General features: G+C 52.2%; 3 protein-coding genes across 11 annotated transcripts in view; all 3 read right to left on the reverse strand.

The window, feature by feature from the left end:
* The window catches only part of UBOX5 (U-box domain containing 5), a 37509-nt gene extending 23904 nt beyond the window's left edge, over positions 1-13605 (reverse strand). For 2 of the 3 annotated variants that reach the window (XM_044385738.3, XM_026503141.4), the window contains exon 1: positions 13506-13593. The gene's annotated coding sequence lies outside the window, so the exon portion shown is untranslated. Of the gene's footprint in view, positions 1-4100; positions 4724-13505 lie in introns of all 3 variants that reach the window. The other variant, XM_048222193.2, reaches the window with a different exon arrangement.
* FASTKD5 (FAST kinase domains 5) lies at positions 1995-4686 on the reverse strand. Its single transcript, XM_048222192.2, has one exon. The coding sequence runs from the start codon at positions 4684-4686 to the stop codon at positions 2239-2241; it is 2448 nt and encodes an 815-aa protein (XP_048078149.1). The 3' UTR covers positions 1995-2238.
* A 1771-nt stretch (positions 13606-15376) lies between the features above and the next one.
* Positions 15377-25241, reverse strand: LZTS3 (leucine zipper tumor suppressor family member 3). 7 transcript variants are annotated; one of them, XM_044385732.3, is made up of 5 exons: positions 25119-25241; positions 20552-20714; positions 19500-19976; positions 18373-19173; positions 15377-17964 (listed from the first exon to the last, which is right to left on the reverse strand). In XM_044385732.3, the coding sequence occupies exons 2-5, from the start codon at positions 20621-20623 to the stop codon at positions 17266-17268; spliced, it is 2049 nt and encodes a 682-aa protein (XP_044241667.2). In that variant the 5' UTR covers positions 20624-20714; positions 25119-25241; the 3' UTR covers positions 15377-17265. The 7 variants fall into 7 exon arrangements, with proteins under 7 accessions (XP_044241667.2, XP_044241665.2, XP_044241668.2 ...); XM_044385730.3 differs by having other exon boundaries at positions 18310-19173; positions 25119-25240; XM_044385733.3 differs by having other exon boundaries at positions 18310-19173; positions 20530-20714; positions 25119-25240.
* Between the last annotated feature and the right edge of the window lie 369 nt (positions 25242-25610).

A 25610-nucleotide genomic window follows, 5' to 3' on the forward strand; every position in this document is an offset into this window, starting at 1 on the left:
TTTCCCTAAGTCTGATTATCTCCTCTTTTTTTGTCTTTACCACTGGATCCCCTTTGCTTTGCCCTCCCTCTAAATGCTGGTATTCTATTCTCAGTTATCTTCTCTCCTCTGCTCCCCAACCTGCAATAACGTCCTTCCCACCTATCCCAGGCAATTTCATTCACTTGTGGCTCTGACTGCCACCTGCCCTCATCCCCATTTGAGACTCCGGCCTGGGTATTTCTGCCTGGAAGCTCATCTTAGCATGCCCAGGTCAGATTAACCCTCTATCCAAACACCTTTCCTACTTTGGTTCCAATTTTAGTTGCTGACTCCGTATCAATATAGTGGGCACTAAAACCCTCATTCCCAGGGCGCCTGGGTAACTCAGTTGGTTAAGTGTCTGCTTTCGCCTTCGGCTTCGGTCATGGTCCCAGGGTCCTGGGATTGAGCCCCACGTCAGGCTCCCTGCTCAGTGGGGAGCCTTTTTCCTCTCCCTCTGCAGCTCCCCCTGCATGTGCTCTTTCTAATAAGTGAATAAAATCTTTAAAAAAATAAAACAAAATCCTCATTCCCTAATCAACCAATTAACAAGTCTTGCCTTTTTCTCCTTCCAAACACCTCTGAAACTCTGACTCTCCATTCCCATTCTGGCCCTCATTAGCTCTCACCCGAGCTCTTGCACACATTTGTCAAATGTTCTCCCTCATGTATCTCATGCATCCCCGTCCCCCAATCCAGCTCCATCCTTTTTACCTAACAGTTCTAAAACATGAATCTGCCCAATTATTCCTACTTAAACTCCTTCAGAGGCACCCCAGCCCCTGCAGACTTAGGCTCTTTAGCAACACTGTAAGTTGTGACCCGGATCTGCTCTCTCCACCCCCACGCTCTGCCTTCTTTCCACCCCAACTTTAGCTAGTGGCCCCTATACGACCAAACCTGAAGCCCACTAGACTTCCTGTCATGGGAGGTGACGCATTTCCTTCTCGTCTGAGCTGCTTTTCTTTTCTTTTTTTTTTAAAGATTTTATTTATTTATTTGACAGAGATAGAGACAGCCAGCGAGAGAGGGAACACAAGCAGGGGGAGTGGGAGAGGAAGCAGGAGGCTCACAGCAGAAGAGCCTGATGTGGGGCTCGATCCCATAACGCCGGGATCACGCCCTGAGCCGAAGGCAGACGCTTAACCGCTGTGCCACCCAGGCGCCCCTGAGCTGCTTTTCATGAAACACACTCTACGTGGTCATCAGATTTTGGAATCACTGGCCCAGGAGGCATTCATTTAACTCTATTCTTCTAAGTCCAATTTTAGGGAGAAAATATCTAGGGGGAAGGGCAGGAGGAGAGTTTATGCAAGAGAAGTAGAAATGCAGAAGAGGGGGGCTAGAGGACGACCTTACGCTAATTCTGAAATGGCTCTTGTAAACAAGAAGAACCAGCAACTAAGGATAACCAACCAAATTTAAGTAAGACTTTAATGTTAAAGGGAGAAGAAAAATGCATGAGGGAAAAAAATCCTCAAATGTAAATGAAGCTAAAAGATTTATTTTACTTTATTTTTTAAGTAGGCTCCACACCCAATGTGGGGCTTGAACTCGCGACCCTGAGAGCAGGAGTCACATGCTCCAGAGACTGAGCCAATCAGGTGCTCCGAAAAATTCTTATCTTAAAGTATATGAAAACCATTTTTTTAAAATTGGCTTGACTGGGGCGCCTGGGTGGCTCAGTCGTTAAGCGTCTGCCTTCGGCTCAGGGCGTGATCCCGGCGTTATGGGATCGAGCCCCACATCAGGTTCCTTCGCTGGGAGCCTGCTTCTTCCTCTCCCACTCCCCCTGCTTGTGTTCCCTCTCTCGCTGGCTGTCTCTCTCTCTGTCAAATAAATAAATAAAATCTTTAAAAAAAAAAATTGACTTGACAATGTCTGACTACCCTTTTATCTTAAAAATTCAAAATCATCGTGAGGGAAGGCTAGTCAAGAGAGTAAAGAAAAATATGACAGGACTTGCTTGAAAATAGGGCACATTAAGAGGTTTATTAGTCACTCGTACAAATTAGCAGTAACTGGTACCACTGGGCCAGGTTACAATTAATTCACAGGAACACTAACTTCACTCTGCCATAGACAAGACCACAGCTAAGTCTCCTCCACGGAGGATTTTATTACCAAAGCTATGTTCTGGCTTTTGTAACGGTTTCCCAGCATCTCATAGAGCGTGCCTCTACAGCATTTATGAGTAACACTGTCCCTGAAAGCCCTTCAGAGAGCAGAGGTGAACACCTTCTCATGGAGGAACATCAGCTTTTCTAAGCGAGTTCGTCTCAGGAGCGGGAGCCACTCCCAGTGGAATAGCTCTACCACGCGGTATCCGAGCCGATTCAACTGCCGCCTCTTCATGTTGTGCAGTCCAAGCAGATCCCTGGAACCATAGCAGTACTGGTTCTTGTTTGTCACCTGAATAGCCAGCTTCACTTGTGGGGCCTGCATGCAGGCTGGGGGATGAGGGCTCGCCAACTCCATGGCCCCCAATCTGTCTGCCACACTGCAAGGGGAGCTCCCCAAACGTATGGCTGCCTTCTCTAATTCCCTTGCCTGCTGCTCGGTCTCTGACTCAATTTCCCCCTGGAAGTGTCCTCTTGATTTCCCTCTTAGTAGCTGATTCATCAAATCATCTGTAAGGCTGACTCCCACATGCTTCAGCCTTAATTTGGCTTCATCTTCAGCTGGTATGGCTTCTTGGTTAAATGGTAATGGCTTCATGTTAACGTCAAGCTGGACCTCTAAGTCAGAAGATCGGGTATGAGGCAAAATCATATGGTGTTTGATGTACTGGGGCCCACCCAACATGTTCTCAAGTAAAAAGAGAGCTTCCAGGAATTCAGGCTTTGAGCACATGTCCTTCCTTGCTAAATTCCACACCATTTCCGACCCCTCTTGCTGAAGGTGAGCACTAAGACGATTGCCTCTGTAATCTAGACACTCGACGCCAACTGTACCATCAAGAGTATACAACTCCTTAGTGAGTTCGAACTTACTCCTCTCCTGAGCTAACCTGATGAACTCCGGACTCAAAGCAAAGTTGATGAGCTCTAATGGGAAGTACTCAGAAAATGCCAGGCCCAGCAAGCAGGTGAGCAGGTGTTCTGGGTATCGATTGAACTCAGGCATCTTCCTGTGAATCTCATTTATCAGACTAGAATAAAACTCTTCTGTATTGGGTGGCTTATAATTCAGAGTTCCAAATGACCACAGAATCTTGGCTACATCTTTACTTCGACAGTATGACACCCTAGGAGGCAAAGAAGCAGCCACAGCATTCATTAGCCCTTCATCCAGGATGCGTAAGGCTGAGCAAGCAAGAGTCAGGTGCATGACACCCTGAACCCCTAGAAAAGGAATTCGTTGAGGAGCAACCTGGCCAAATTGCTTCATGAAATTTACGTGATCCACGTGAGTGAAACGGAACATTTTAAGAATATTCACTAAGGCGTAATTACTCAGATGCTGCATGTCAGCACAAGCCAAGTCTCCAAGTTTCCGCATGACATATTCAGAGAGACTACTGCTTGATTTAAAGAACCCCAAACAGATTGTACCAATCTCCTCTAAATTGATCAAATCTATATACTTGAGAATCAACGATTCCAGTTTTTGCATGAGGTCTTGGGGTACCTGACGACTTTCACCTATAATATAAATTAAGTGAATCAGCTGGGACAAGGATAGATCTTTCCAGTGTAAATTCAGGTAACTAAAAAAGATTTTTAAAAACCGAGGTACTCTGCGGCCCAAGTACCGCCAGAGGTCAGCCACCAAGAGAAGCTGATTCAGACTCATCTCCCACACCTTACTGCAAAATCTGACCTCGTATACATCTAGCACTGAATGGGAGTGAGGGATTCCTAAACTGACAAAGGCTTTCAAAATATTGATCAGATCCGGGACATCAAAGAGCTGTATGTTTTTCACACTCTGCTGGCAGAGCAAAGCAAAGCTGCTACTGGACAGCACAACAGGGTGCCGCTCTGCAGGCAGAGAGCTCAGCTTACAGAGATACTCAGCAATGACTCGAGGCTGGAGATTATCTTGATCAACTGTGACTTTGTGCAAAATTAATTCACCTTCTGAAACAGAAAGGGGCTGACAAGGCTCCGATCTGTTATAGCTGTGAAGCTGGTACTCCGGTCTTAGCTGCAGGAAACCTCGGGGGTCTTCAAAGGAATCAAACACTTCTATATCATCTTCAACAACTTTCGCGGCCCCGGGTGAGCCCGGCTTCAACGTGCTGGCCTCGGAGGCAGAAACCCTGCTGGATTCCGAACCTGGGAGGGCACGGCTGGTTGTCAGGAGCCTCCAAGAAGAGGAAGCGCTATGAATGTTCTCCACTTTTTTGGCAGGCAGGCAGAGGCTGCTGTGTTCTGGAGGGTCCTGTCCCCTCGGCCGGGCGCAGCTTCCTACACTCCAGTAGGTCACACTCTGGGTCGCACTGTAGGCAAAAGGATTGCAAAACGCTCGATATCTTAAAGGTTTTAACAACTTGAGGGTGGCCACCGTGCTGGCGTCAGTACGGATCGTTCTGGCAGTCAGAACACAGTCCTCACAGGTTTGTCCAGGCAATTTCTTGTTTACATGGTGCTTGATTAGAGCTGGACGGGGAGGCGTTCCACAGAAACTGCCTGGAAATCTTCGGCATATCGCAAGAGCCATGGGTCACAAATGACTGGGCCAGAATTGGTGCCAGATACTGAAAAAAGGGTAGATGAAGAATAAGTGGCTTCCACCTATCACGATACCAAAACGTACACATTTTAAGAAAGGGCTTAAGCTACACTGCTGTGCACTCAAGTAAGTTCCATGCTAGTGAATGCCCCAACCACAAGACAGCACACAGCAAGGATAGACGCCTTCTCCTTGATATCAAGGCGTGAAGGGCCCACTGGAGAATGAGAATGTTGGTGGAAGCTGCTGTACTAGCATCGAAGGTCAAAAGTGGGATTTGGTGGAAGTTTAATTAATTATGCCCACTATACCCCTCCTTGTTCCTCAAGTATGAAGCTTTTGATTACGGGACTGTGTTCTAATGCTGCTCCTACACCTTTTAGAAGATGCCTCTTCTCTCCAGGAGGCTTATCAGGTATTGACTGAACCGCTATCACAGAGCAGTCATGCAGCTGGAACATACACTCAAAAACTCACTTTGGTGGGAGAAGGCAGAAGGCTGATGAGCTCCGCTCATTGTCAATTCACAGGTGGGAAGCAAAAAGCATCTCGAAGTTGGGCTCAGGGTTCAGGGAACACCAGTTCACGTGCCTGCCCTGCTGACGTGCAAGGGAGCAGCACGGCTCTCCTCTGGGGGCGGCTCATCAGCAGTGCTGCCAGCGAGTCAGGTGCTGACTACCCTGCCTCTGAGCAGCGCAGGTCCCACTGTCCCCCACGGCAGAAACCACGAGAGGCTATGACACTGACTCTGCTATCCTCCTGCTTTCTCTGAAGGCTTTTAGCGTTCCTTCCACTTGAGAAATGCCAAAGCCTGACGAGCAAAGCCCAGCGAGCCCTGAGCTGCCAGGAAGTGGACCAGATAGGGTTGTTGCTGCACATGACCCTTTGCAGGTTCTGAGAGCACCAGAGTGACTTTCTGAAATCCCCCGCCCAATTCCTGAGTCAGAGCCCACAGTAGAAGAACCAGGCAGCCACAGAGCAGGCCAGGGGCTTTGTTCGGGCAGTCCAGCTATACAGGCTTCTCTGGATGGCAGGAATGTATGCTCTAATTTCTTTGTGAACCAGAGTAGGGTTCTATCATATTAAATCTTTAGACACTTAGTTTTTTACTGTGGCCTGTGGACCATTCTGTCTACTAAGCTGCAATCTATGGGTCCAGACATCACAGACCAGGTGTCAGCAAGCTACAGTCCACGGGTCCAAACCCACCCCTCCACCTGTTTGTTAGGTAAAGTTTTATCTGAACATAGCTGGGCCACACATTACGTATTGTCTATGTCTGCTTTCTCACCAGAAGAGCAGAACTGAGCAACTGTGGCAGAAACTATATGGCCTGCAACGCATAAAATATTTACTATATGGCCCTTTACAGAAAAGTTTGCTATAGACCATAAGCTTATTCCTTTGAATGCAGATGGCCAACTTTTTAAAAATTAGAAAACATTAGGAAAATAGTACTGAAATAACTTTTCCTTTAATAGTTAGAGATAACTGAAGATTTATGCCTCAAAATAGCCACAAGGAATCTCAACCAATATCGCACCGCAGGCAGGGTAGGAACAAAACAGAAAGCAAGTAATAGAACTCTCCAGCTGGGTGCCTGGGTAGCGCAGTCGTTAAGCGTCTGCCTTCGGCTCAGGGCGTGATCCCGGTGTTCCGGGATCGAGTCCCACATCTGGCTCCTCGCTGGGAGCCTGCTTCTTCCTCTCCCACTCCCCCTGCTGTGTTCCTTCTCTCTCTGGCTGTCTCTCTGTCACATAAATAAAAAAAAATAAAAAATCTTAAAAAAAAAAAAAAAAAGAAAGAAAGAACTCTCCAGCTGACAGAATAGGGCTTTTTTTTTTTTTTTTTTTTTTTTAAGATTCTTGTATTTATTTTTTGGGGGGGAGAGGGAGGAGGGAGAGGAAGGAGAGAGGGAGAAAGAGAGAACGTGAGCAGGGGGAGGGGCAGAGGGAGAGGCGGAGACTCTGAAGCTGACTCTACACTTAGCGCAGGGCCCAATGTGCGGCTCCATCTCACGACCCTGAGATCATGACTTGAGCCAAAACCAAGAGTCCAACGCTTATCCAACTGTGCCACCAGGGTGCCCCAAAAGAATAGGGCCTTTAAGAAGACCTGCTTTAGAACCTGGAATCTATATTTGGCTCAAAACAATTTGCAACTAAAGCCATAAACTGTTCAAATCTGTAGACCTTCATCTCGGGAACTAGTTTGAAATAACAACAACAACAAAAAAAGACAAAACATTTTTTTACAAAGTAACTGTGCTCTAAAGAAAAAGCTGGGGCACCTGGCTAGCTCAGTTGGTAGAGTGTGCGACTCTTGATCTTGGGGGTTTTAAGTTTGAGCCCCATGTTGGGTGTAGATTACTTAAAAATAAAAAATCTTAGAAAAATAAACAAATAAAAGCAAAAAACTGAAAACAATCCAAATGTCTCCCCGGAATGAGAGGGCTGGTTTACAGGATAAGTGCGTGGCAGGCATCAACATGAGAAAAAGCACATACAAATATTCAGTGGAACAAGCAGAACACCAGTGAGTGCCATCACCTAAAATGTTTACATAAAGCAAAGTAACAACACAGCTTTTTGGTTATATCTCTGATAAATTAACACTCCCCATTTTATTGGCACTGAAAATGTTAATACAGAAGAGTATATGGATTAATTTAACAAATTACCTTTATAAATAATTTTAAAAGCACATTAAATAACTTAAATTACTTCACTAAATACTACCTAAAAGTATTTAACGAAATTACTGTGCATGGTCCTCAAATGAACAAAAGAACCATTTCCTTGAATATCAATGTTTGAATGGTATCGATTCTGTATTTTGAATTAACATGGCCCTTTTCGATTTGCAAAAATACAGATTAAGGGATCCCTGGGTGGCTCACTCCGTTAAGCGTCTGCCTTGGCTCAGGGCATGATCCCAGGGTCCTCGGATGGAGTCCCATACCAGGCTCCTTGCTCAGCAGGAGCCTGCTTCTCCCTCTGCCTGCCACTCCCCCGCTTGTGCTTTCTCTCCCCCTCTCTCTGTCAAATAAATAAATAAAATCTTTAAAAAAAAAAAGAAAGAAAGAAAGAAAGAAAGAAGGAAAAAAAAAAAAACAGGTTAAATCCCAAGTTGGAAAAAACAACAGCCACAATCATCTAAGGCCTCCTCTGTGCCAAACCTAGTATATTATTTTTATTTTTTATTGTTTTGTTTAATGTTTTTAAAGGTTTTTTTTTTTTTTTTTTGAGAGTGCCCACACACAAGTGGTGGGGGGAGGGAGAAGCAGACTTCCAGCTGAGCAGGGAGACCTACTGGGGGCTTGATCCCACCCGGGATCATTACCTGAGCCTAAGGCAGATGCTTAACCAACGAAGCCACCCAGGCGCCCCCAATATATGCTTTTTATTTTTTAAAAATTTTTAAAAAAGATTTAATTTATTTATTTGACAGAGAGAGAGACAGAGGGAACACAAGCAGGGGGAGTGGGAGAGGAAGAAGCAGGCTTCCAGCAGAGGAACCTGATATGGGGCTCGATCCCAGAACGCTGGGATCACGCCCTGAGCCAAAGGCAGATGCTTAACGACTGAGCCACCCAGGCGCCCCCAATATATGCTTTTTAAATCTGCATTAGTTCCAGTCCTTACCACCTCTCTGTAAGGTAGGTCTTATTATCTCTATCTTGTGGATGAGGAAAAGGACACTTCACAAGATTAAGGAACCTGCTGAAGGTTACACAGCTAAGGGATGGAGTGGGGTTTGACATCAAAGACTGTCTGATTCCAAAATCCACATTGTGGGTATATTCCAGACAAGATCAGATTCCAGACAAAGAAGTGGGGAGGATCCTGAACAACCTATAAGATTTCCAGACGCCAGGGAGCTGGAGGGGTTAGGAATGGGTGAACTCAAAAGCCCCCCTCACCTCTAATTCGGGCAAACCTCAGAGGTAGTGTTGTTCGGTTCCAGATCACTGCAACAAAGTGTCACAATAAAGTGAGTCAAAGGAATCTTCTAATTTCCCAGTGCACAGAGAAGTTATGTTTACACCATATTGTAGTCTGTCAAATGTGCGATAGCATTATGTCTAAAAAACAACATACATATTTTAATTATAAAATACTTTGTTAAAAAATGCTAACCATCATCTGAGCTTTCAGCAAGTCATAATCACTGATCACAAATCACCATAACAAATATAATAATATTTAAAACATTTGAAATATTGCAAAAATTACCAAAATATGACACGGAGATAGGAAGTGAGCAAATGCTGTTGGAAAAATGTTACCAACAGACTTGTTCGAGATGGGGCTGTCATAAACCTTCAATTTTTAAAAACCACTCTCTCTGTGAAGTGCAATGAAGTACAAAATGAGCTATGCCTGTAGTCTAGGATCTGAGCTATCACTAAGGTTAGTTTTTACCACTTACAAAAAGAACAGAGAAGAACTCAAAGACCGAAATCTACAGGAAGGAATGTGTTTACAAGATATCCCATCATCGTGGTAAGGAGAAGTACCATAACTGAAGACCTGAAAGTTGGCAAGAGAGATAAGGGATCCGGAATTTAGGGCTCAACGCAGGAGAGAAGCAAAAGGAAACGCCGGGATAATGAAGACCCCCAGAATAGAACTGTGAGCAGACATAAGGAGCAACCAGCTCATGCCAGAGGAGGTAAATATTACCAAGGAGAGGAGATTTATACTTCTGAGGAATCATCTGGGGACAGACAAGCAATAGGTAGACAGAAAACCAAGCCAGTAACAACAGTGACAAAAATGATTAACTCCAGGAAAACACAAAAGTTGTGTAAGACAGAAAATGGTATATTATACTCCCTGCTCAGCTATGAATATTTATATAACCTTATTGATATAAGCCTTGAATATCAGCTTAACCAAAAATTATAAGCAAACTATATATGGAGGATGCAGGCAGGGGAAGAGGAACGGGGGGGGGGGGGGTGCTGGGGGGCTGGGTAGTGAGGCCCAGAGCCTCAAAGCCCATAATGAAGAAGTCAAAGATTTTATAGATATAGATACTTCCTAGAAACAGCAACACAAATATATTGTTTAAAAATATACTGATAAATGCCAAAAGAAATAAAGAGTGGAGGGGCGCTTGGGTGGCTCAGTCGTTAAGCATCTGCCTTCGGCTCAGGGCATGATCCCAGGGTCCTGGGATCAAGCCCCGCATCCGCCTCCCTGCTCCGCTGGGAGCCTGCTTCTTCCTCTCCCACTCCCCCTGCTTGTGTTCCCTCCCTCACTGGCTGTCTCTATCTCTGTCAAATGAATGACTGAATGAATGAATGAATGAATGACAGAAAGAAAGAAAGGAAAGGAGGAAGGGAAGGAGGAAGGAAAGAAAGAAGGAAAGAAAGAGTGGAAAGTGCCTCCACAGAACAAAAAAGGAGGGAAAAAGAAAGGAAATGAAAATTTAGTGTTAAAAGTTCCATCAGACTATTGGACTGTGTAAACCATGTCCAACTTTGACAAAAATTAAATTTGCCAAGTGCATGACTAACAGGAAATTAAGGTATTCTTTGAGAAGACAATCAGTGTTCAAAGAAAGTAACCTTAAGTTTCAAGGAAAATGTGGAAAAGTTTTTCTAGTCCAAGCAATTCCTACTGTCTGCAGAACTTCCTTATGGGTGCCCAGCAACAGAAACGATGACAAAATAAGGGATCGTAGAAGCCCGCAAAGCCGACTGCAAACGGCAAGTAGGAGCTACTGACTTTTCCACCATGCACCTTTCAGCATCACTGTCTAGACACCGTGTCTACATACACAGGTCTGAAACAGTCACTTCAGGAGTCTGGTCTTGAGTACTGTGGGGAAGGAAAGGAAAGAAATGAAGGGAAGATACAGAACCAATAAAGCAGAACAGTGAGGAGAAAAGGCACTGCAAAGGAGAGGTTGTCACGCTGTGTTTGCCCAGACAGAAAACACAGCCGAGTGAGTGAGTTCCTCCTTACTTAAGGACTCCCAGAGAATGCGTAAGAAAGATGGAAAGGGAATACTACGAGATGGCCAATCAGTAACTCCTGACGCCTTCTCTAAGGGTTCAAAGACATGTGACATCAGCACAGAGCTCCCTTCCTAGTTTAAGTGTATAAACTTAATACATGTATATTCTCCTCCCCATCTCCTCTTTAGGGGTCCTAACAAACCAGAATGGAGCCTCAGAGACCCCTGGCACTGCCCAACCACCCTGAATGATGTGATTTCACAGGAGTGAGGACTCTTACCTTTGCACCTTCCAGGTACAGGTCTGAGCAAAGCCGAATAGCTTCATTTAAACTATAGTCCGGGGCACCTGGGTGGCTCAGTTGGTTAAGCATCTGCCTTCAGCTCAGGCCACAATCCTGGAGTCCCAGGATTGAGTCCCACACTGGGCTCCCTGCTCAGCGGGGAGTCTGCTTCTCCCTCTGTCGCTCCCCCTGATAATGCGTGCGCATGCGCTCTCTCTCTCAAAAAAATAAATAAAATCTTAAAAATAAATAAACTATAGTCCAGAAGTTAGAGGAAGGGAGCCAGAGGGAGGAAGACAGCCATGCTAACTGCAGATTAAGTATATGACACTCAGCATATTCAATTCACCAGTTACTGGATCTCCTCTCTTAATTCTGATTTCCGTCCTTTTGCTAGAAAGGTTTAACCCCCTTATGTCCTGATAAAATTGCCACAAATAAATGGATACTTCAAATTCTAATCTTGTCTTAGTAAATAATTTGTTGAGTAACCCTGAGAATTAAAACAAAAAAATAAATTTCTCTAGATTTTGAGAGTCTATAAAGCTTTAATGCCCCTGGTGAGGGCTTAGAGACTGACCTAAGGACCCTCAGCTATTAATGCAAATGCTAACTGGGCTAGACTCTTCCGTGCTTTGGCTTCCACGCAGGAGCAGAGCTACAAGAGAGAGATCTACTACTACTATGAAGGTCAAACACTAGTGTTCAGGTGTTTAGGCCAAGGTAAGTACCACCCAGAGTTAAGCCAAACCAAAACCAAGTTTAACAGCCCATCCCCTCCACTTTGTTCTAGTTTCCACTTTTTTTTTTTTTTTTTTTTTTTTTAAGAGAGAGAATCTTAGGCAGGCTCCACGCCCAGCATGGAGCCCCACCCAGGCTCGATCTCACAACCCTAAGATCAGGACCTGAGCCAAAACCAAGTCAGACACTTAACCAACTGAGCCACCCAGGCACCCTCTAGTTTCCATTCTTATTGGAGAAAACAGCACATCAAAATTATCTATAAAACTTTTTTTTTTTCAGTTTATATAGCCCATTCCTCCCCTTCTCTAAGCCTCTGCTATTCCTCTATCAGAATGGCAAGAAGGGCCTGGGTAGATACAGTCTGACAAGACCCCACAGATGATTGTTAGAGCCACCGCTCTTAAAGGATTCACAACACTCTATCTTTAGAAAATCTCTGGGTTTAACAACAGAGAGAAGACACTCATGTACTCTCAGCCCGAGAGTGGAGCTACTAAAGAAATCACCAAATCCTTGCAAGTAAAGAGAAATATCTACATCCAAAGTCATGTCAACTGGTCAACTCAACGAAATACTTGGTTTTTATCTATTCTAGGTTTGCAAGGCTGAGCAGTATAGTTTTTCAGACAGTTGAAGGGGAAACTTCAGAATTCTCTGATATCAAAGGTGACTTATTTGCATGACGAATGACAAGACCCTGTTGGGAATCAGAAAAGTAAACCAATGAACAGGGAAGAAAACCATACTGTCAAATAAACTAGGCCTGCACAACTGCCAAAGGCCTCGCTTTCTCCGCTGTATTATGCAACACTGAGTCTTCAGATTTTATTTTGGTCTACTAGGCTTGTAGCGAACTCATCCTCCGCTTGCCTGAGGCCATTCAGAGCAGTGAGTTGTAGCATCTAGTTCTGGGAAAGCGGCTGTTCTTACTACTCACAAAATGTGAGCGAAGTGCAGAAAACAGGAATTAACATGCTAGCTGCAAAAAACAACTAGAGCATGGACCACCAGACACATTTACAAACACCTAAAGCACTTGGCTACCAGCTCCATGGGATGAAGCACTATTCGAGGGTTTACAGTGAGTGAGCAATGAGGCATGGTCTGAGAAAGTGGATGAGTAACTGGTATAAGGAGGGCCCAAAGCTCCCTGAGTCAGGACAGAAGAGCTGTGTCATGATTTGTACGGAAAGAGAAACGGCAATTACTTTTCTTATCTCTGGAGAGAAAACGGAGGAGAACATCAATAATACCCTTAGTTAGGTCTGTGCAACTAGAAACCGTCTGTTAAAAATGGGGAATAGGTATACATCGCATTGATAATTACTGACGACTCAGGGTGACCCAATACTAAGCAAAATATTGTAGGATTTTGCGGCTCAAACTGTGGCCTGCGGACCAGCGGCATCAGCCTCACCTGGAAGCTGGTCAGGAATGCGTAACCTCGGACCCTACCGCAGACCTACAGCCTCAATCTCCAGATCCCCAAGTGATTAGCACGCACGTGAAAGTGTGATAAGAAGTGCGGCAAAACACCTCACTGCATTCTCCCAAAAGCCCTGCGAGGCAGACAGTAACCATCTCCGTCTCCCAAAGGAAAAGTCAAGGTTCAGACGAACCGTTTGCCCAAGGTCACAGAACTCTGGAGTGGCGGGGTTGCCGAGATGCTGCCTAAAGCGGGCCTGCGAGGAGTCCGCAGCCGGGCCCGGAAGCGCGGAGCCCAGCCTCGGCACGCGCCCGGCCCTGCGCCGCCCAGGACGGGAGAGGCGGGCCAAGGGCCAGGTGACCTCCTCCCCGGCCGCCGCCACTCACCTGAGCCTGGCGAACGCGGGCGCCGCAACACCAGACCCGGGATCCCGCGGGCTGCCGCAACACCACGACTCCTCCAGCAATACCTGGACCTCACAGCCCCACTTCCGGCCAACTGCCCGCTACTTCCGCCTGCTGCGCTAGTGACGGGTGCGGCCGAGGCTCAAAAGACTCTGTCAGCGTTTTCCAAGGACGTTTTCCAGTAGAGGACGTTGCTAAGAGGACGCGGGAGTCTAGGACCTGCTGAGGGGAAACAGCGCGGTGGATGGGCCGCTCTGGAAGTCGCTGAGTAGCCTAGTCACTGGTTCGAATCCCAGACCGCCACTCAGGGTTTTATAGCTTTGGAGAAGTCACATCAACTATCTAAGCCTAGTTTCTCAACTGTATGGTGAGGATTATCACGCATCTATAATAGAGATGCATCAGTGAAGTGCTCTCAGGAGAAGAGTTAGTGATGGATAACCGAGCCTGTTAGGAGAAATGAATGTGAGAAGTTGGAGCTGGAGGAGGCCTGTGCTATGGCTGACGAGCCAGGGTCCTCATTTACCACCCTGAATAGAGGGGCTCACACCTGAGGCCGCTATCAGCAAATAGGCAAGGAAGAGACCCTCCAGGAGGGCTTGGTCCCCAACTGCCGTTCTGGGGAAAATTTCAGCACTGCCGGTTGGGGTTTGTCATACCTTGTCAGTGCCTTGGTTGCTGGCCCACCTACCTACGTGCTGCAAAGGAGACTTGAGAACTGACGCTCCTTCCAGGGCACCATCTTGTCAGGGAGACAAAAACCAATGCAGGGAGGACACTTCACTGCAAGGAGGGAGAAGCCTGGCATCCCAATTCCTGAGCTTTGCAGAGGGCAGTTTGCCTGATTCTCTCACTTGGGACAGAACAGAGCAAACATTCCTAGTTGCTGACTATGACTCTCTTTGCCAGAAGAACCCAGAGAGAGCAGAGGGCATTTCCCCAGGGAATAAACCATATTGCTCCTAGGCAGCCATGACAATCCTGTCCTTTGCCAAATACTCAATTTCCCAGCCTCCCTCCAAGTGAGAAGAGGATGCAACTCAGGTCTGGCCAACATTTAAAAGGAAGCATACTGGCAGGATTCTGGGAAAGTTTTTACCTTCATGATAAAGCAGTGTGGCCTCAATCTCTTCGTGGAGCTGTGGCAGCCACCTTGTGGCATGGAGGGAAATACATGCCTAGCATGGGAGAGTAGGAGAATGAAGTCTTATGTCCTTGATGAACCAATACCTATGACAGGATGCTTGTGACCAGAATTGTCAGGTGAGGAGAAATAAACCACTCTTTAAGGTCTTGAAAATCAGGTTGTTACTTGTAGTGGGGTGCATTCTTGACTGTGTGTGTTGGGGGGGGGCTTTGTAATGGTGACAGAGGCAGTTATCATAAAGGACAGCTCCCTGCTCACAGCATTCTTGGTTCCATTCTGCCTTTGGGGCTTACCACTAATTACAACCTTGTTTTCAACCTTCATGTTTTGGTCTTCTGCCCTCAAATAGTGGCCGATCACTGTAAGGTGGCTCAGGACACTGCATCTAGCTGTCCTGCAACACCTACCTGCCTTCCAGCCGGCAGCCTGGTGTCCACATGCTGAGTTAGAACCACCTTGAAACCCTTCAGGGTGACAATCCGAGCTGGAGAAACCCCATCGGGCAGAAACTTGGAACCATGACTCCTCCTGGGCAACATGGAGGATGTTGGGTTTTGGGCCAAACTTCTCGCACAGCCCAGTGAGCACCTCTGGTCTCATGCCTCCTCTGGGAAATCTGTTTACTCAGCTTTGCCCTCCACACCCCACTCACCCAGGCTTCACCTCCCAGACCTGCAAAGACACAACAGGCCAAAGAATGCCACTCGAGAGGCTTTCTCCATTTTATTTCTTTGGGAAAAGAAAACGAAGTCTTTCCATCACATATGGTAGAGATATATATTTATATATATTTATATATAATTTCTTTTGTGGTTGGAAGTCCCAAAGCTGAGTCTGTTCATATTTTTTTCTATATATATTTTTTCCCCTACTAATGCCTTCTCTTCCTCCTGCCCCTCTGGCCCAAGCCCAGGTTCAGGGGCAGGTACAGTGAGGGGTGAGTGGAATGGGCAGTGATTGCCAGATGGCCCCCCTACCCAGCTTAGAGATCTGGTGAGGGTCACCGGGAAGGGGCTGTGCAGAGGGATAGAGGCCACACAGAGGGGCACTCTTGTTTTTGTGGGGGACGCACAGCTCATTAAACAGTCACCAGTCATGGGAGGAGGCTGGTCAGGGGTTGGGGAACTTTCTCACAGTAGTTGCCAGCTCTCTCCACCCTGCCCTCCAAACCCAGTCTTGGGGGTGGGAGGAAGAGAGTAAAAAGAGAGAAATACAAGGGCTGAGGGCCAAGCCTCCTCTAATTTTTATTGCTGGTGAATTAGAAATTTGCCTTTCCCTTCCTATCTTAGGGAGATAGACTCAGAGGATGCCGAGAGGAGGAGGGAAGTGACAGTGCTGTCCCAACCCCCACTGATGGCCATGCCAGGCCTACCCTGGGCAAACACTGGGGTACCTTGAGGTCCTGGGAACTCAGGGGTCAGTGTTCCTCTCAGGTCAGCCTTGTCCTTCAAGGGCAATCACAACCATCCCCTTTTGCCCCCCAAAACAAAGGCCTCTGGCTCAGGCTTGGGCCCATTGGAGCTTGGAAGTGGGCAGTGCACCAAAGATCAAGCAGAATTTTCTACTGGAAGAAAAGGTGAGGTTTGGGGGAAGAGTTGGCCTAGGACAATGATGTTCTGAGCGTGAAAGCAGAGGGAGGCTGGGGGAATCGAGTGGGAGAAGACACAGGAAGACATCACAGACACTCATATGACCTCAGAAACCGGGTGAGGGGAGTGCCTGAGAGGCAGGTAGCACTTAATAGTTGTAGTTAGAGCCGGTCAGCGGCCCTGGGTGTGGGGTGAGCCAAGCAGATAGGGCTATCACCCTGTGGGATCCTGGCCAAAAAGGTGGGGTAGAGCTAAGAAGCCTCCAGGTGACCCTTTCCAAGAACAGGAGAGTAGATCTTCCCTGGGCACTGAGCCTCCACCCCCAGCCTTCCCTCCGGCCCCTGATACACACATATGGACATACACTCAGGACCAGGCCAGGCTCTGAGACCTGAGCCCAAGAGACCTTGGGGGGAGGGGCTGGGCAGGTAGCCCTCTCAACCACATACAGGCCATCTGCTCCCACTTGTCCTGCCAATCTGCCCAGGGAGGGATAATAGGGCAGGAAGGAGAAAGGCCAGGAGCCCAACGTCTGTCAGTTTCAGCAGACCCCATGCAGGCCCCCTCAGGCTACATGGCCTCGGAGGTGACCACAGACAGCATCACTGGACACTGGGGTGGCCAACAGTAACAGCCCAGACCTACCAGGGGGCTGGGGCTCCTCATGGCACTGCAGGCCTGCCGCCTCCCATCTCCAACAAAGCAGTGCCAAGAAGGGGAGCACGGGCTCCCCTGCTGCCTGGGCCCCTCAACCCCCACTCACTCTGCCTCTCCCTCTCCCCTCCTCCAGAGGAGGGTCCAAGTGGGCTGCCCAGAGGTCCAGTGGTAGAGCCTGAAGGGCACCCAGTGAGGGGGGAGGGGGAGGGATCTGGTCACAGCTGCTTTGAGAACCTCTTTGGTCTGGGGACATCGGGGACATAGGGAAAAGAGATGGCGGGGAGGGGACACTGGGGACTCTGGCCTTTGACAGGGCATTTGTCAAAAGGCCACATGCCCAGGTGGGGGATCAGATTTCCGTGGACTCAATGCGCTCGAGGCGGGAGGGCGTCCAGGCTTTCTTCTCCTCGCCGTGTTGGGGGGTGGGTGTGCTAGCACCCCCCGCCGCCCCGCGCTCCCGCAGCCGCCGCTCCAGCTGCTGGTTGCGCTGGTACATCTCCACGTAACTCAGCTGCAGCTGCTTCTGGTACTCGATGACCTTCTCCTTCTCCTCCAGCCACACGCGGCGCTCCTCTGCGAAGCTGGCCCCCTGGCGCTCCCGGGCTCGCCGCTCAGCCGCCAGCTCGGCCTGCAGCCGCCCCACCTCCCGCCGCAGGGCCCGCGTCCCACTCTCCCCGCCAGCATCCACCTCCCCGTCCAAGGAAACCAATGAGGCGGCGGCGGCCACCCCGGCCTGCCGGCGCATCTTAGCCTCGTCGCTCTCGCACGTGGCCAGGGCATCCTGGGGCTCGGCCGGGTCCACGGGGGTCAGGGCGGGCTTGAGGCACGCTGCGGGCAGCTCCGCCTCACCCAGCTCCAGGCTGGCCTGCTTGCTGCCGAAGGAGTCCCTCAGGCTGAGCAGCTGCTCCTCCTTCTCCCGCAGCGACGCCCGGCCCTCCCGCAGCTGCGAGCGCAGCCCCACAATCTCGCTCAGCTTCTGGGACACGTCGGCCTGCGAGTCCTTCAGCTGCTGCTTCAGGAGGGAGATCTCCCCCGCCTTCTGACACACCTGGGACAGGGGCAGGGGCAGGGGCAAAGAGGACCAGGGTCAAGGCAGAGCCCTGTGGGCCAGCACCCTGGCCCTGCAGCCAGCCCGAGGCTCCAAGCATCCCCAGATGCAGGGTTAACTCATGGGACACACAGGAATGACCCAACGAGCCCTCCTTGGATTCAGGACACATGTGGCTAATCTCACACAGCCCCGGGACGCTCTAGTCCTCACAGACCCTCCTCATCAGTTTTGTCCCCCTCCCCCTTCACTCCCCTTGTGACAGTGGGCCACAGCTCTGGGTTTCTCCAGAGTGACAGAAGGAAGGAGAGTCAGAAAGGGAAAGCCCAAGCCCCCTGCCCGCACCTCCCACTTAGTTTCCTCCATCCGGGGCAGGAAGTCAGCCTGCTCTTTCTGGCAGGCGGCCACCTTGTCCTCAAGCTCTTCCCGCTGCTGCATCAGCCGGGCTGCCTCCTCCTGCAGCTGCTTCTTGTCCTGCTGCAGCCGCAGCACCTGCAGCTGTAGGCCCTGCTGGGCCCGCTGGGCGCGGCGGGCCACCTGCTGCAGCTTCCCGCTGCAGCCCTGCCGCAGCTCGGCCAGCTCACGCTCCCACGCCTTCTGCCGCTCCTCCAGCACCTGGGCCACCGCGGCCTCGCTCTGCTCCAGGCTCCGCCGCAGAGCTGCCACCTCCTGCTCCTTCTCCCACAGCCGCTCCTCTAGCTCCTGGATCAGAGCACTGGGCGAGGGTGGGGAGCAGGCCGCGAACGGCAGGCCTCCACCTCCGCCCTCCCCCGATCCCAGGTGGCCTGGCCGCCCCATGGAGGAGGACGACCCACTCTTGCTGGAGGCCCGCCCACTGTCAGAGGTTCCCAGGTCCTGGTAGCCCGAGCCACCACCGCTGCTGCCGCCGCTGCCACTACCGTAGCTGGCAGTGCCGATGCGGTTGATGTGGCTGGTGGAGGCACTGAGGGGCGCCAGGTGCTGGCTATAGCTGGAGCTGTAGGTGGGCAGGCTTGTGAGTGAGTTCCGGCCTGAGTCTGAGAGGCCGCCCCCACCCCCGCCCGCTGGGGTCATGGTCCGAGACTTGTCCAGTCCGCCCTTGAGACCACCAGGACCCTGTCGCCCCTCAGGAGTACCATTGGTCTGCGGGGGGCACAAGTTCTGCATGGAGTGGAAGTTCTTGGGTACAACGGGCTTGAAGGCCGAAGGCCTAACTAGCGGCTCTGAGCACTGAGTGAAAAGCAAGCAAGGGGGAGTGGGCATCAGAATGGGGCCTTAACCTTGGCCCCAGCCTCTTCCCTCTGGCCCAGATACATTCAGCCTCACCCCCAATTAATCTCCATCCTGCAAGTCCCTCCCAGCTGGGTTTCCACCTCATGGCACCCAAAAGCCAAGTTTGTGCCCTGGAACCACCAGCTAGACTTGGCCGCCAAGACCACCCCATGGCTCCCCAGCCCAACCTCCATGCTGGCCCCTACAACCCAACCTCCAGGGCCCACTTGACCCTCCTCTCTGGACTGCCCCCCACCCCTCAGAAAAAGGCCCTGGGTACTGACCTGGTCTAGCTTGCCAGAGGTGGCCAAGAGCTTAGGTGGATGGCTGGGCTCACGATACTGTGGTGGGGCCTTGTCACTGCCACCGCTGCTGCTACTGCCACCACTGCTGCCCACCACGTTGCCGCAGACATCAGTGTGGTCACTGCCCCGCAGCTCGCCGTTGAGGTAGAGGGAGTTGGCGAGAGCCTTGTCTTCTGAGGGGTAGCGGCCTGGCCTCTCCCTGCTGGCCCCACCACCACTGCTGCGGGGGCCGGGGAAACTGCCCTGGCTGCCCCCACCCCCCGTGCGGGTGCCCACGCTCTTCATGGCGAACTCCTGGGCATGGGCCACCCCACTGCCCACACTGCCCATGGCCAGGCGAGGGTCTGGGGGTCCGAGCTCAGAGGGCCGAGGGGCAAAGGCCAGGAGAGGATCCCGCCCTGGGTCAGCGCGCACAGGCAGTGTCTCCAGCTTCGCCATGACTAAGCCAGGGGGGCACTGTGGACACAGGTGGGGAGGCAAAGATAGGTCAGCCCCACCCCCACTCCCATCACCCCAGCCAAGTCAGTCCCAGCATCAATTGCACCCCACCCTTCAGTGTCCCCTTCCCTACAATGGGTACAAGAGTTCCCAGACACCCAGGATGGAGGTATGGGGCTGGGGTAAGAGTGACAGTTTGGTAATGGGGTGCCTGTTGCCCACCTGATGAAGCCTAGGCCCCAGGGCACCATGCACATACCCTCCCAGCTTTGCTCAGCTCAGCATTCCACTCCTCAGCTCCTGCCTCAACCCCACCTCCTCCATGAGCCCGGATTCTTCACTGCAACCCCCAAAACATATGCATTCTTTACCCTGGGTCTGGAACCCTACAACCCAACCTCATGGGCTGGGGAAATGAGGTTGGAAGGCTACAATACTTGAATTCAATAGGGAACCTCAGAAATTAAGGGAAGGAGAGAACCCACCCCTAACCAAATCTTGTGAGTAGGGCTCCTTCCCGGCCCCCTAACCTAGGGTGTTGCAGTCAAGGGCAGAAGTGGAGGCTCACTACCAGCGCAGGCTCCTCTCCTTGCCTTTCCAAGGGGGTGGGGGGCCGACGGGTCCTCAAGCCTGGGACCCTCCGAGGCCCGGTCTGCAGGGGCCATGTGCCTCACTCTCGCAGTCGGGGCTCGGCCCGAACCAGCTGCGCGACTTTGGACGGGCCGACTGAGCCATCCCGGACTGCAGTTTTCTCCTCTGCGAAATGGGAGGAACGAAGGACCTACCTCATGGAGCTGCCTAGTGCCAGGCGCCCCGAGGCGGCGGGCGCGGGAGGGACGCGAGTCTTGGGGGAGCGGGAGGTGCGCCGCCGCGCGCCCCTGGGTCGCATGTGGGCGCCACCTCGGGCACGTCCCGCCCCCCCCACCCCCCGCGGACGTCCGGGACCGTGACTGTAGCGCGTGGCGAGGGGACCTTCCGGAGGTCTTCCCAACTCGGCCGCACGAGGGGCTCCTTCCCCACGGTCAGTACCTCTGCAGAAGCGGCGGGGCTGGCTGAGGCCGGGGCAGAGGACGCGGTGCCACCAGCTGCGGGCGCTGGCCGTGCCTCCCTCACAGCCTCCGTTTCCCACAGGTGGGCGGGGGGAGGGGCGGGGCTTCCGCACCCAGTGGCGCCCGCAGGGGATTCCGCGCCTCCCATCCCCTCTAAGAATTCACTGCCACCGGGAAGACTTCCTGGATTACCCCCTACCCCCGTTCCCTTTGGACCTTGAACCGTGTCCTCTGGGCCCTTCCGTGAGCGTGCGCCCCCCTCCGCCAAGGCCAGCCCACAAGAGCAGGGGGAGCAGTGCAGGCAGGGCGACAGGGCCTCGGGTTACCTGTGCTCAGGGAGGCCCCACTTCCTGGTTCCTTTGTCTCAAATCCACACCGGGGAACACCTGCCCTAGAGATCTGCATAATAGCGGGGCAAAGGCACCAGGCAGTGCCAGCCCCCGATGCAGACCCTCCTGCAGACCCTCCGTTTGCCAGACCGGGCAGGGGCACCCTTCAGGCTTTCCCCCCCTACTCCCATAAGAAACCAGGCAAGCAGCCCTCCTTCTCTACCAAGGTGAAGGGGTCCAGGTGGCACTCCATGCCCCTCGAGGGCCCCTCAGACTGTCTTCTACCCAGATGCCCATTCTGATGCTGTGTCCTCCCATTAGGCCCCAGACCAGGGGAACCTGACAAAACTCTTGCCCTTCAGGAGTCTTTTGGCCACCACACCTGGAATTACAGCCCTAAGTGGTTGGAAAGTTCACCACCAAGCCAGGCCCCACGGCCTTTGTAAAATTCCATTCTCTCAGCATCTGCCCCCCTCCGCCAGGGGTGGAGAACAGCACTTTACCACCTTCCGCCCTTGAGCCAGTCTATCCCCACACGCAGGGCTGAGTCTAGGGTGAGACAAGGGAGGCACCTCGTGCAGAATTTCAGCGCAGTGTCAGCAAGGGCAGGACCCTGAGAGCGAGGGCCTCTCAGGCCTCACTCTAGTCCCCGCTCTGCCTCTACTCCCCACCTACTCCAGCCCAGCTACCCCTCAACTCAAAAATCCCCCTCCCACCCTAAGCATGACCTCCTTCTTGGCATCCTTGGGTACAGTGTAGGGAGCAGCTGGGGACTCGGAGGGTGAAGGCTGAGTGGCCTGAGGCTTGAAACCAGTGGGAAGGCCTGGGCGGGGTCTGGGAGGAAGAACTGACAAAACTTCATAGAGATGGGGTTCAGGGGTGGGGGCAAGGGAGCAGTCCCAGCTGGGGCACCAGGGTGGGTGTGACACCATTAACAAAACAGGGGGAGAATGTTGGGGGGAACAGGTACTTTGGGAAAGGCCAAAGATCTCTCTCTCACATACTGGGTGGAAAGACACTGCGGTGGTCAACATTCAAGGGTGGAATGGATGGAGCAAGCCCAGCGTGGAGCTAAGGCAGCAGGGCCCCAGAAGCCTGGGAGGCAGTGTGGGTGCAAGAAGGAGGCCAGAAGAAGGTAGGCCCTGGAGAACAAACTGGGGGGCTTCCAGAATGTTGGAGCAGCTCCTGGTGTTAGAAAGGGGCCAGGTAAAGCAGGGACTGGAGAGTGTATCCTGGATCTGGCAGGTGGAAACCTCACTGGTGTCTATGACAGAATGGCTTCAGAACAGTGGTGCACAGCAAAGCCAGGCTACAAGAGTAGCCAGGTCTGGAGGGAAAGATGGGAGAGTTCCCTGGCGAAAGAGAAGGCCAGAGAAGGCAGTAACTTAAGGTGGTTTGGGATCCAAAGGCTCTTTTCTAATTTTAAATTAAGCATGGCAGAAACCTGAGTATGTTGCTATGCCGAAGGAAGGCGCCAACAGTGAGATGAGAGAGCTAGGCACGGGGGCTCCACCAGATGCCTGGATGTGGGCAGGAGCAAACCTCGGAAGTGATCGTGTTGATCATGAACGTGACACGGGACAGTGTTTGGGAGGGTGCTCTCTGAGCTGTAGGGTGCAGCATAAACATGCAGTACTACCTTCTCCGTGATCCACAAAAGGAGGATCTGACTACAGGTTGACACTGGCTGTATGCCCCTCTGCGCCACTGTTTCCCTGGAAGGTGTGTGGTCCCCAGACAAGCTCAATGCCCAGAGTCCTAGATGGAAATGAGGTGTTCCCGGGACTGGCTCCTGGGACGGGCTCCTGCTCTACCTGGGGAATCCTTGACTGTCAACCCACAGCAGCTCTCCTGGAGCCTCATTCCCCAAAGAGTGTTTTGGCACAATTCTAACCTGTCATGATCAACCCCATGCAAGCGTTCCCTGCCCCTTGCCTCTCCTGAGTTTGGGCTGCTGCAGCTTTTTTTCCCCTCAAAACCCCAGCAGGAAGCTGGCAGGACAAAGAGGGGCATTTGTTTTCCTGATAGGGAGAAAGGGTTTATGTTTCGTGTACGGGTTAGGGTCCTGAACTGGCCCAGGGAGTTGAACACGGTCTGCACAGGCAGCCTCAAGGCATCAGCTCAACGACCTGGGATGATAGCTTGTTGCCCAACTCTGCCACTGTCTCTGTGCCATCAACCTTCAGTGCCTGGGACATTATGCATAGTATTGATGGTCATAAAGGGTCAAATGGACCGTACCTGGGCTCTACATGGGCAGATCCCTCCAACCCACGGTGACCATTCAACCCCTCCCTACCTGTGTCCCTCCCAAAGCTAAGAACACTCTACCCTTCTCTTGTGGTCTCAGAGACCCCTATACCAGCCCATTTGCCCCCTAAAGCTTTCGGAAGGCCCTCTTGCCAGCACCCTTGCTGGGGGCCCCTCACTGGCCTTTTCCCCCCTGCACTCCCTCCCACACACAGCTGCCAGGGGACTCTTTCTAAAGGGCAAAGCTGATCTTGTCCCTGCTCTGCCCAAATTCTTCCATGAGCAGCGCCAAGAACAGTCGACACGAGTTCTGGAGGCATCAGCTCAAGTGTAAATCCCAGCTGAACTGATTAGGGGTGAACACATGCAGGTTATTTCACCTCGGGTTCTCACACCTACCTTACAGGAATCTTAAGAAGTAAATGTATTATGGCTAAAAGGCCTGGCATTTCTCTCAGTCCCCAGAACCAGAGCAGAGCTTGCAGCAGGGCCTCCAAGGCATCTCCTGCAGCCCATCCTATTTCCCCTGACCTGAGCCCCTCTCCACTCCACACAAAATCTCTTCCCAGCTCTCTATGCCCACCCTGCATCCTTCAAGGACCAATCCAAATGCTGCCTCCCAGGACAGCATCCCTGATCGCCCCTGGGGAGCAGGGTCCTTGGAGCACTTGGTTCAGGCTACTCCAGGGAGATTTCACTCTGAGGCTTCCCCAAGGGCTGGCCTGGGGGTGCCCTGGGGGCAGAGACGGCAGAGTCCTGGGGGTCTCCGGGCCCTGACCCTGAGGAGATGCAGAGAGAATGCTGTGGGAATGCTAGTTATGAGCAATGCAAAGAGGCAATGAATACGGACAGGAAAATCAGGAAGGGGTTCTGGGAAGAAGGACTGAGGGAGAAAGGGGACTGGGGACACTGTAGGGCTTTTGGGGTGCAGAGGTCTTCAGAACTTCTTGGTTGGGATGTGTGAGGGGAGATCCACCTTCTCTTGGTCTCAACGGAGGAAGGGAACCATCTCCTAGATCTTGGCTCTGGTGAAGCTGGTGTTTAAGGACTGAGGGGGCTGACAGCGCCCCCCCCACCCCAGCACACACACGCGCGCACACACGAGCTTCCGCGCAGGGGAGTGGGGGTGTTCGCCATTCACCAGCAGTCCACTGCCCGCAGCGCCAACAGATAGAGACCCCGGCCACAGGCTGTTCTGAGAAGGTGACTGAGGGTCTCGGTGGTGCAGGAAATCCCTCTCGCACCTTCCCTGGCTCCCTACCAGCGCATGTGGCCCCGGGGGGCGGGGCGCAGAGGGAAGAGGTGACATAATCCGGGCCGCACCCCCTCCGGCCGCCACCTCCCCCCAGCCCTGGTGAAGCATCCATGACATCATCGGCCTTATCTCCATTCCCCTCCCCCGCCCCGGGACCCCAGCAGCGGGACGCGCCCCCTCCCCAGCTCCGGGTCCGGCAGGACGAGCATTGCAGTGCAGCGGGCACGGGGACAGGTCGGAGCCGGGAGGGGTGCCGCGGTGGGCCGGCCTCACTTACTCGCTGCCTCAGGTCCAGCGCGGGGTCCTCGGAGCGGGTGCCACCGGCCCGGCTCGCTGGCGCAGCCCGAAGCCCGCCCGGCGGGGCGCGCGGCGCAGGCCCGGCTCGGCTCCGTGCCCCTCCCGCTCCCCGCCCGGGCCCCGCCCACCCGCGGCTGCGGCAAACGCGGGCCCGCCCTCCGGCCACGCCCCCTGGGGCCGCCAATCCCCAGGCTGGGGCGGGGCGCAGCGCCTTAACCCCTTTGTAGCTGCGTCCGGGTTCGCGCGTGGGACCCCTCTATCTCACCCTCTCCAGGGCTGCGTAAGTCGGCCCGAGGCCCTCTACTCGTCGCCTCTTACCCCCCAAGCCCCTTGGGTTCAGCCCCCAGGCTCTGATTTCTAACAAATCCAGTGGGACCGCGCCCTCCACCACTTCTTTGGCAACTGGACGGAGCCCCTCGGATTTGGGGAAGGGGCTCTCGATGTCGACCCCGAGCCCCATTCCTTTCCTGCT

This window comes from Ursus arctos, unplaced genomic scaffold, assembly GCF_023065955.2.
Source record: "Ursus arctos isolate Adak ecotype North America unplaced genomic scaffold, UrsArc2.0 scaffold_16, whole genome shotgun sequence".
In the NCBI taxonomy this organism is placed as follows: Eukaryota; Metazoa; Chordata; class Mammalia; order Carnivora; family Ursidae; genus Ursus; species Ursus arctos.